The sequence below is a fragment of the Benincasa hispida genome, chromosome 6 (genome assembly GCF_027475165.1).
Source record: "Benincasa hispida cultivar pf3 chromosome 6, pf3_genome.v1.1, whole genome shotgun sequence".
NCBI classification, from domain to species: domain Eukaryota; kingdom Viridiplantae; phylum Streptophyta; class Magnoliopsida; order Cucurbitales; family Cucurbitaceae; genus Benincasa; species Benincasa hispida.
Window position 1 is genome coordinate 48,323,441 of NC_143483.1, and position 12,196 is coordinate 48,335,636.

The 12,196-nt window shown below is 36.8% G+C and overlaps 1 protein-coding gene across 2 annotated transcripts in view; it reads left to right on the plus strand.

Annotated features, from left to right (window-relative positions):
- The window catches only part of LOC120079960 (P-loop containing nucleoside triphosphate hydrolases superfamily protein), a 52,885-nt gene that overhangs the window by 21,587 nt on the left and 19,102 nt on the right, over positions 1–12,196 (plus strand). For both annotated transcript variants that reach the window (XR_016530147.1, XM_039034441.2), the window contains exon 8: positions 4,784–4,857. Coding sequence is in view for 1 of the 2 variants with exons in the window: in XM_039034441.2 (XP_038890369.2) it covers positions 4,784–4,857 (74 nt within the window). In the remaining variant the exon portion in view is untranslated. The remainder of the gene's footprint in view (positions 1–4,783; positions 4,858–12,196) is intronic.

Genomic DNA, 12,196 nt, shown 5'->3' on the forward strand with positions numbered 1-12,196 from the left:
AAAGGAAATAGTTCCCCCTGTTGCTCCATTGGAAGTTGTCCAAGAGTCAGAACCGGAACCAACTCAAGGTGCCTCTATTCTTGATGATAATGAATGTGTTGAAGGTGATGTAGTGAACTTTGATGAAGTCAGGATCGATGGTGGTAGTGAATTATCAGGTGATATACAAGGAACTGAAAACGTGCAACAGTCTAGTACAGATAAGCAGGTGGAAAAGACTGGTGAGTTTGATGCTACCTTGGATTTGCCAATTGCCTTACGGAAAGGTACTAAATCCTGCACCAAACATTCTATGAAAAGCTTATTGTCCTACAATAACTTGTCTTCGAGATTTAAGGCCTTCACGATCAGCTTGGATACCGTGATGATACCAGACGATGTGCATAAGGCCCTAGAAGTTCCTGAATGACGAGTCGCAATTATGGAGGAAATGCGTGCACTTGAGACAAACAAAATGTGGGATCTGGTCGCTCTTCCTAAAGGTCACAAAACAGTTGGGTGCAAGTAGGTGTTCACTGTCAAATACAAGTCTGATGGGACTCTCGATAGATACAAGGCCATGCTAGTTGCAAAAGGTTTTACTTAGACATATAGGGTGGATTACTCGAAGACTTTCTCACCAGTGGCAAAACTTAACACGATTCGAGTTCTTCTCACAGTTGCTATTAATGAAGATTGGCCCTTACATTAATTGGGTGTAAAAAATGCGTTTCTGAATGGTGAGTTAGAAGAAGAGGTCTATATGAACTCACCTCCAGGTTTTGAAGCACGGTTTGGTAATCAAGTTTGCAAATTAAAGAAATCTCTATATGGCCTAAAGCAGTCTCTTAGAGCCTGGTTCGATAGATTCACTACTTTTGTTAAGTCCCAGGGGTTTGTTCAAGGGCATTCTGATTACAGCTTGTTCACTAAGAGGTCGACACCAAGGAAAGTGGCTGTTCTTATTGTCTATGTTTATGATATCATCTTGTCAGGGGATGATTCAGCTGAGATTGGCAGGTTGAAACAGAGGGTGACAGATGAGTTCGAGATCGAAGACCTTGGTGACTTGAGATATTTTCTTGGAATGGAAGTAGTAAGATCAAAGGAAGGGATCTCTGTGTCTCAGAGCAAATATACGCTGGACTTGTTGAAAGAAACTAGAATGACTGGGTGTAAACCTGCAGATACGTTGGTGGAAGTCAATAGCAATCTGGTAGAATCTGTAGAAGATGTTCCTGTTAACAAGGAAAGGTATCAACATCTTGTGGGGAAGCTGATTTATCTTTCACATACCAGACTTGATATATCATATGCAGTTAGTTTGGTTAGTCAGTTTATGTAGGCTTCCTCTGAGAGACATATGGAGGCTGTTACACGGATTCTGAGATATTTGAAGTCTCACGGATTCTGAGATATTTGAAGTCTACTCCTAGAAAAGGTTTGGTGTTCAGAAAACATGACAAAAGATGCATTAAGGCCTACACAGATTCAGACTGGGCAGGTTCTGTTATTGATAGAAAGTCCACCTTGGGATATTGTACGTTTGTGTGGGGAAATTTAGTTACCTGGCAGAGTAAGAAGCAAGGTGTTGTTGCTAGAAGCAGCGCCCAAGTTGAACAAAATTATGAGCCTGGGAATTTGTGAAGAAAATTGGTTGAAAAAGGTTCTGGTAGATCTTCATCAGGAAAGTCATGACCCCATGAGACTTTGTTGCGATAATAAGGTTGCTATTAATATCGCTAACAATCCTGTCCGACACGATAGAACCAAACATGTGGAGATTGACTGGCACTTCATCAAAGAGAAACTGGATAGCAGTAGTATTTGCATTCCCTATGTTCCGTCGAGTCAACAGATTGTTGATGTCCTCACCAAAGGGTTACCGAGACAGATTTTCGACACGTGTTAGCAAGTTGGGTCTTATTGATATCAACGTCCCAACTTGAGGGGGAGTGTTGCAAAACGTTGTTTAGCCCTAAGGGCATTTTAGTCTTTTACTTGGTGTCTATAGTCTAGGGTTTCTGACCTATGGCTATTTTTTATCTGTTCCTGTACTGTGTAGTGCGTATAAAAAATTAATAAAAACTCTTATCATAGTTTTTTCTCCTTGGCCTAGGGTTTTCCATGTAACTTTGGTGTTCTTTCTTCTACCTTTTATTTTCAATAATAACCAATTTAGTCTGACTATGAGTACTAACTCTTAATCTTATTACCTTTATACCCCCAACCCCTAACTTTACCCTGTCCTTCAACGATACCTTGTCCTCTAGGTGTGTTTACAAACATGATCACAAAATTGGGCAACTCTCTCTCTCTCTTTTATTGTTTAACGAAATAGAACCCCAACAACCTCTCTTCAATCTTGGAAAAAGATTTCTTCCCTAAATCATTTGGGCTTCAACTAATCCCTCGGGTTCAGCCCAAGAACAATAAATCTCCCATAATCATCTTTTTTTTCTCATCACACACGTGACTAGGTCCATCTCCACACCATTTGCATATCTATTTAAAATTGTAGTTCATCTTCTCTAATGGGCTAGGCCCTCAATCAACTCTTTTTTTTAAAAAAAAACAGAAATGAGTTTCTTCATAGAATTAATGAATTGAGACTTTTGCTCGAATTACAAAGATAGATACTGAAGCACTAAAACCTGAGGATCAGTAGTAGGATTAGGATAAGTTAGGGTATTATGGTCAAATCCTTAATTGATTAGGATTGAGATTAGTTTCCATGACTGATTAAAATTAGGATTAGTTTTCCTTGGTTTATTAGGATTAGGATTAGTTTGCTTTCCAATTCTCTATAAATAGAGAGATTGTCTTCTTATATTGGCAATTTTTGATTCATGATAAAAACTTTGATTTTATTATTGGAGATTTCTCTCCTTTTATCTCCTAGGCTACATCAGAGTGAGTGCACCTGAATATCTTAACTAGGTTGACACCCCCTTAGCACTCATTATATTTGGAATAATAAAACAGAACAACCTATGGATCGAGTAACCAATCTAATCACATCAAAAGTACGCTTCTAAAATCACCTAACAACTCAATTTTAATAAGTACCCACTTTCCATTTTTTTTTTGAGAAATAACATGATAGACCCACCTTCCACTTTCCTTCTTCCTCAGCTTTGGCCCATTGCTCCACTTAACAAGAAAAGATGTGAAAAATCATTTGCCGACTTGCACAAAGCGAAATGGACTTCTCAATTCAAGCCCATAATTCCCACAAAAATGAAAACTGCATTTTTTCCAACAATGGACACCTTCTGACACTTCACGTGGACAGCAACGTGTTTTTCCATCTCTTCACGCAATTCACCCCTTCCCAAAGCTTTCTTCCCTGACCACCATGGCTCAGCTTCTTTTGCCATTTCCAGTGCCTCCGACCACTGTAGCACGACCTCAATTGCCATAACCAATGCTTCCACTCTCATCGACCTCCCATTAACTCCTTTCAGCGTAGTCAACAACGATTCAATCCACCAAACTCTTTGCCATCCCACCCCATGAACCGCCAACGTCTTCTTTCTCCCTCATGGCCAGCCGTCCTCTGCTTCTTTGAGCCACAACTTTTTCCTTACCTGATTCTTCATCTCCGGCCACACAAGTAATCGTTGCTGACCTTCCTTGGAGATTTCTCCATGGTTGCCCTTATTCATGGAACTTGCAACCACACTTTCCTTGAAATTTCATCTCCAACCATGCTGATTTTTGCCACTTCCTCCTCCCCCTATCTCCACATTTTTCGTCATTCTATGTTGTTCTTTCGTTGTTTCTTCCTCCACTTACACATTTCTTTTCTTTTTCAACTCGCGAACATCTTATTTTCGCTCGTCTCTTTGCCTCTCCAACCTTGCACTCTTCGATGAGTTCTCTCTCAGCTTCCTTTGATCCATTCTCACGTATATACTTCTCTTTTCTTGTTTTCTCTCCAATTTCTTCTTCATTGTCCTCACTCGAACTCCACCTCCTATTGAACCCGTGCTGCCTCCATTGCCCTGCACCATAGACTTCTTTGAGACCGGTACATCAACAATCTTCGAATCACTGTCGGTTTTGATTTCCATTACAAACTTGATAGTCTCCTCCCATTTTTGCTCGTCTCTCGGATCTTCTTGCTTTCTCCTCCTGGCTTCTTCTTCCGTCATTTTGCACTTGTTATCTGCAATCCACTTTGTGCTTGCTCCCATGTCCATGGCGTCTCTCCTCGTTCCGCCATTTCACGTTTGCAACCTGCATTCCATTTTAGCACTCGCTCCTATGACCAAGGTGCTCTTCTTCCATGGCTAAGAGAAAACAGTCTTCCCATAATTGAACTTGCTCTGAAAAAAATTTGTTAGGATACTTCCTAACAAGAACAAGCTCTGGATATATTGAGATAAGAAATAGAATATAAATCCAAGTATAAGGCACTTGGAACCTCCCTCTTGAGTGTCCTCACCCAAGCCCTAGATTCTACAAAATAGTCTGCCCTTACTCACCCACCCTTTTTCTATTTATAACCAATTAAGTAACTGACTATTAGTATTAGCTCTTTATCTAATTACCATTATATCCCTAACCCCATACTAATTATCTAGTACCTAATAATACCCTGCAAAATAACGGAGTTCAGTCTGGTAGAGAGTTTGGAGTGGAATTCTACCATTTTTTTAAATAATGAATAAGTAGACACTAGAAGGAAATGGTAATGGTTCTTGATGCTTGGTTGTATAATGTTTAGTTCTGTTTTTCTTTTGTCCTATTCATACTTAACATAACAAGTACACTTTGTGATAAATTTTTTATTGTGCAGCACCTTGTGGTTCTCGGTTAGCTGTGCTTTTTTCTGTCCTGAAGTATTTGTTTGAGAGAGAATCCTTCGAGAAGGTAAAGATAAATTAATACTTATGTTTAAATGGGTATTTTAGTATTATCACTCTTTAACAAGGTTTTAGTTTTATCATGTCTTTAAAATGGTTTTAGTTTTATCATGCTTTTGGTGGTTATAGAATAAAGCACACAAATGCAATAAAAATAATACGGTTCTCTACTCTCACGTCACTCTATCTTCATACTTTCAATTGCATCCTCTAGGAAGAGTTGTGAGGTTATTTGGAGAGGAAAGTTGCCTAGGAAAGCAAGGATATATTCTTACTTCTTCCTTCTTCCCCTGCCTCAAGGCTCAAGAGGTTCCATGAAGACAACATTCGAAGAAGCCTTTTTGCTTATGGTGTATATCTTCAAAATCATGACCCCCACTATACCCCTCTTCTCTCCATCACCTGGCTCTCTGGTGACCCACCGCCAATACTGACCATGTGTTGGTTGCCCCTTTCACCCCTCCCTTCTCTCCCCTCCCAATCCCACCTTCTCCAAATTTATAGCTTTTGTATCACAGAAGCTACTTGGGACCGATCTTTCACCCTCACCCAAAGGTAAGCATCTCACTTTTCGCTGACCACCCGTTTCATTTACATTCTTGAGGCCCCATTAAACTAGAAGTTCTTTAAGAATGTCATTGTGATGAAAATGTGATTTGGGCGGAGAAAATCACGAATAGAAAAGGCCGCTGGGTTGAAATAATAAAGCTCGGAGTAAATGATGGTTTGAATAAGCTCATTATCCCAGGTGGTGACAATAAATTTGGACAGAAAAATTCTCCCCTGGAAGGCCTCACCAACCTCCAATCCTCCACACAATTAATGGGAAAAAAAACCTACAGAAATGCTCTCTAGATGAATCTTGTCACTATTGAAGCAAAGAAAACCACTCAACCTTCTTGGAAGACTGCACACCAAACATGATGTAGTAGGATTAGGGTATTATAGTAAAATCCTTAATTGATTAGGATTGGGATTTATGGAATATTTATATGGATGACCCAAAAATTGAGCCCAAAATGGTAAATGACTCAAATTTTTTAAATAATGTAAAATGACCTTTTGTTGACGTCATAGATGAGTGAAGTTACGAATTTGCCTTTCAGATTTATTTCTCTCTTTTCTTCTCTTTTTCTCTGGCTTCAGCCTTGTTTTTCTCTTTCCTTCCTCTTCTTCTTCTCTGGCGGACCAACTTGGCGAAAATCTTTTATTCATTTTTCTTTTTCTCTTTCCTTCGTCTTGGTGGCGTTGAAAAACCAACCTACAGGGCATCGATTGTTTTGCTTCTTCGCTGATGATGCTTGCGATTTCTTCTCCAACCAACTTTGGCAAAACTAGAGTTGATAAAATGAAAGAAAGCGAGAGAGAGAGAGAGCAAAACCAAAAGAGAGCGAGAGATATAGAGAGTACTGATTTGTCAGTGAGAAATAGAAGACAGAGAGAGCGATACCAAGAGAGAGCAAGAGCGAGATGCTTTTCCACGTGCGCACGAGTGTATTTTGGTAATTTCACCCGAATTTAACGTTAGCAAAGGGTTATTCGAGTTATTTTTTATTTTTTAATTTTCTTTTAATTTTATTTTGGCCCAATTTTTGGGTCATTTGTACAAAAATCCCATTAGTTTCCATAATTGATTAGAATTAGGATTAGTTTCCTTGGTTTAGTAGGATTAGGATTAGTTTCTTTGATTAAGTAGGAATAGGATTAGTTTGCTTTCCAATTCTTTATGATACCAATTGGTGTATACCAAATGAAATAATTTTATTAATGATCAAAAGTTGCCCATACAAGAAGACATTTTCTCTATTTATAGAGAATTGGAAAGCAAACTAATCATATTCCTAATTTTTTTGAAACAGAAACAACACTTTTTATTGGTAAAATGAACAGAGTCTAATCTAATGCTCGAATTACAAAGAAACGATCAAATTAACAAGAAATAGAACTAAGGATCAGTAGGTGGATCCAACTATCTCAACTAGGTTGATACACCCATAGCACCTTCATCACATCTCAAAACAAACAATGACAATACCAATAGAAAACTAAATGTCATAAAGACATGATTATATATATTGAATGAAAGCATTCCAATTGAGACAAATATCTTGAACTAAATAATTAGAGAATTTCTTGGAAAGGGAGCACCAAGAAGAAACTTTAACTTCAGCAATCTCAAAATGATCAAACCGTTGAAGCGATTTGTCATGAAAAATATGTCGATTGCTCTCAAACCAGATTTCTGACAAAACTGCTTGGACAACATTAATCCACAGTAAAATTGTCTGAGCTTTTAAAGAAGGACCAATTACAATTTGAGTCACATTCTCCTTAAAACCAAAAACCGTTGTAGATTAAATGTTGCAAACAACTTCCTCCACATGTTCAAAGAATATTGGCAATCAAAGAATAAATGCTGGCGGTCTTCAGAATTTTCCTACACGGGCAAATTGATGGCAAGAGAGTATGAGTTGGCAGCTTCCTTTGAATAGTAAGTGAACAATTGAGAGATCTAAAAATCATTATCCAGATTATAATATTGATTCTCCTTGGACAGTTTGAATGCCATAAGTTTTGTGCAACTTACCATTCATTGGGGAAGAAGAGTTCAAATGCTTGAATAATGACTTCACCGAGAACACACCTGAAGCTTGATCATGTCTTTCAACTATCCTCTTCCCTTCTAATAGTAGCAATAGATTCTGAAAATCCAATATCTCTTCATCTTTTAACAATCTTCTAAAGGTGATTGACCATGATAAAGTAATTTGGATCCCAATGATGAAAACCCGAGCCATTAGGAGTCGATGTAATTCTGAATAATCTTGGAAACAAAGCACTCAAGGGAGAAGAATTTGACCAACTGGGAGAAGAATTCAACCAACTGTCATGCTAAAAAGAAATTCTAGAACCATTTCCAAGATTAAAAGATGCAAACCTTGCAACTTGTTGCCAAACATGAGATATAGTAATCCAGGACATCTGAGGCTTCTTCCTTCTTTTACGGCCGTGCCCCATTCAAAGTGATCACTCCCATGAATACTCTTTATTACCTTACACCAATAAGCTTCTTTATCATGCATAAACTGGCATCCCCATTTTGCCAAAAAAGGCACATTTCGGTTTTTTAGATCACCAAAACCAAGACCTTGATGCTTTTGTTGTTTGGAAACTATCTCCCATTTAGCATGGTGATTAATCTTACTTCCACTGGATCCTTCCCAAAAGAAGTTTCTCATAATCTTTTTTATTTTCGAAATCACTTTAGAAGGCATAGCAAAGGAAGACATATAATAAGTTGGAATATTTGAAAGAATTGTCTTATTCAAAGAAAAATTTCCACCCCTTGACAAATTAAAGCGCCTCCATCTATCCAATTTCTTTTGGATTTTATCAATAACTGCTGCCAAAAAGATACTTTTCTTGGATATCCTCCAAGAGGAAGACCGAGATATAGAAACGGTAAAGATACTGATTTGCAATTCTCCTCAATATTCTCTCTAACTAATACCGAATTTTCCCAATTAACCTTTTGTCCCGAACGCCATTGAAATAATTCAGTGGCATTAATTAAGGCTTTCAAACTTTCATCATCATCTTTACAAAATATCAAAGTATCGTCAGCATACTGGAGGATTGAGACATGAACCTTGCTCTTGCCGACCAAGAAACCTTCGTATTCACCTTTCTCATGTATTACATCAACGAGGATACTTAATATTTCACTAACCAATTGGAAAATGAAGGGATCTCCCTGGCTAATTCCTCTTGAAGCAAAAATTCTTCCACGTGGTCTTCCATTGATAAAAATTGAAAACTTGGGATTTTTCACACAACCCATGATCCACTTAATCCATTTTGCTGTAAAACCTTTTAATTTCAACACTTTTTCTAAGAAATCCCAATCTACTCAGACAAAAGCTTTCTACAAATTAAGTTTCAATATCCAACCCTTCTTTTTAATTTTTTACTCTTCCACAACTTCATTAGCAATTAGCACAGGATCCAAAATCTGTTTTCCATTGATGAAGGCACTTTGTGTCGGGGAAATGATACTTGGCCTTACTCTTTTCAATCTTTCTACTAAGACCTTTCCCACAATCTTGTAAACTGAATTAGTTAGGCTAATAGACCTAAAATCTTTCACAAAAACTGCTGAATCCTTTTTCTGGATTGAACAAATGAAATTCTCCTCAAGGAAAGCATTTAATTTGCCATTTTTAAAGAATTCTTTAAAACGTTCCTGAGAATCACTTCTAAAAATATCCCAATTCTTCAAGAAATCTTCAAGAAAAACTCCACCGTGAAACCATCTAGACCAGAAGGTTTTTTTTCCTCCAATGAAACCAATAGCTCTTTTAATTTATAATTAATCAAATAAACTAATCCTAGTCCTACTAAACTAAGGAAACTAATCCTAATTCTAATCAATTATGGAAACTAATCCCAATCCTAATTAATTAAGGATTTGACTATAATACCTATCCTACTACATCACATACTGACAGTCCCAGGGAAGGTGATCCATGTTTTTAATTTGTTGGGGAAAATCACAAAGATCAGGTCACACAAGTAATGAATTGAAGAAACATAATTTTTGCTAAAAAAATATGGATTAGGATGGATGGATATCAAGTCGAAATTGATTGCACAATCTTTGAATCCATCAGAAAGGACTCAAAATTTTCTTGTTAGTGATGAAGGCTGATTGGTAGACAAATATACTAAAAGGCAAGGCTTGCTTTAATCTCTCAGATAAATCTCTAGCAATGATCTTGGAGAAGACATGATCCAAGACTAGTTATCCTTTTAGAACTCTTGTATTAGATCATATTCTCATTAATATAAGATTCTTCATTTGATTTTTGGAGATTTTCGCTCCTTTGTTTACTTAGGCTATCAATTGGTATTAGAACATGTGTTTGGGCCAAGTTGATTGCTGTCGATGGAAGACTCGGAAGCTTTTGGCGACGCCGATCACAAGAGGGAGCTTCGTGAGTTGTGCTCATTGTCAAACAACACACACCTAACTAGGGGGAACCTTTTAAGTTCAAGAAGATCGAAGTTTGAAGAATCATCCAAGAATGGAATTTTATAGAAGAACTACTACAATTTGAGACAAAAATTATTATTTTTGTTATGGAGAACAACCAAGAAAGACAGAGAAATATTCAAGAAAATTGAAGAACCGGTCCTACAAAAATTATGATGAAGAAACTTATTCAAGAATACCCAATTTTTATATCAATCCTGAAGTATTGAAAGACATGGAGAAGGGAGCTAGGAAAATCCTACGTCTATTGGGAAAAATGACTCAAAATGTGGAACAACTTTAAGAACATTTGCAAGAACTTAAAAAAGAATTAATTCAAGAAATTCACTGTGAAGAAAAAAACGATGAATTGGGAAACCCACATAAATTTTATTTGGCAAATTCACAGACAAGGAAGAGGACCAAATCGAAAATTTGACATAAAAAATTGAGAGGACCGAATCGAAAGACCAGACGAAGAAGGAAGAAGAGAAAGATCTTGTGGCTAACGAAGACAATCGTCGAAAGCTCGAATCGAAAAAAATGGGTATCGGGCAATGGTGGCCGAAACAAAAAAACCTACGGAAAAGGAAGAAGAATTGTTGACTCACCAATTGAAATCGTTCACAAGAGAGAAGAAGAATAAGAAATAGTTCCGGGAGTCCATGAAATTCATTCCCGATTTTTCCTTTCCGACTTGATGTGGAAGACACAACAACCGACCCAACCCGAGTTTCCCATTCTTCCACCCATTTTTTTTTTTTGACCCGACTAAGAAGATCCAATACCCAAGAGAAATCAACAGTGTCGCAGCAAAGGTTGAATTGATCAATACCTATATTGCTGCATACGGAAACAAAGAAGAAATTTTTTGCCGAAATAAAGTCGGTAAAATCATTTTGAAATCAAGGCTTGCGCAACTAAATTTGAATGAAAAATCAATGGAGAAAATTGAGAAAAAAGTGTCATTTAAAGAAGTGACCCAAAAATTTTGCGCTACACTAGTTTGGAGAATTGTTTCTTCTTCTCGGTTTAGCTTTGTGTTTTCCAAGGAAGAGGATATTAATTTTCAGATTATTTTCGGCCAATTTTCAACATCTTTGGAGGTGACACAAATTTGGAAGCTTTGGCATGTTCATAACTTTAAAAGGCAATTTTCAGTGGGAGTATTTTGCAATCATCAAAAGAAATATTTCTGCAACAGGTTGGCTCATTCACTAATTTCATTTCAAAATTTTTTAAAACTCGAGGATGAGTTTCTTTTGGGAGGGATAGAATATGATGTAATAGGTTTAGGATATTTTGGTAAAATAAGTTAATCTTGGTTAATCATTGATTAATTACATTTTAATTACCAATTTAGTTTTAACCTCTTAGTTATCCTTTTAGGACTCTTGTAATTCATTATAAATATAAAGAGTCTCCTTGTATTATATCATATTCTCATTAATAAAAGACTCTTGATTCGATTCTTGGAGATTTTCTCTCCTTTGTTTACTTAGGCTACATTAGGTTTAGAGAAAATCATGGGCGTCCATCTTGTCCATGTGTGAAAGAGTTGCAGTATCTTCCACAAGCATCCCCAATTAAAGTCATCAATTGGTTAATCTTTTATCCAATCTCTGTAAGATGGAACTTTAGGTTTTTTTAAAGTAATTTTCAAAATTTTATTGTTTGAATTTCACCATTGTACCATCCTTTAATGTTACAAAGGACACTACCTCGTTCCAAGTTTTCAAGAACTAGGTGCGCTCTATCGGGTTGTAAAGGGGCAATGGAACCAAAGTTAATTACTTCTTGTTGTAAATCCCGTAATATGGCAAACCAATCATCATGGAAATATTGTCTATGACTATAGATAATAATGACATATTCGAGATAAAAAGCCACTAGATCAAAGAAAGGTTTGTGGCTTGTTTTGGCGTATACCAAATGAGAAAATTTTATTAATGATCAACAGGCAAATCTCTCTATTTGTAGAGAATTAGAAAACAAACTAATCCTATTCCTAATTAATCAAAGAAACTAATCTGAATCCTATTAAACCTAGGAAACTAATCCTAGTTCTAATCAATCATGGAAACTAATCCCAATCCTAATCAATTAAGAATTTGACAACAATACCCAAATCCCATTACATCATTCTATCCCTCTAAAAAAAACTTGTCCTCGAGTTTTAAAACAAAAATGAAGGTAAGAATAACAAAATAATCCAAGTGCCCGTGAAAATTCTCATCCTCGAGTTCGAGGTGATAAAATGAAGTTGCCTTCTCATGACAACAACAAAGGGATCACTCTGGTTGTTTGTGCGTCA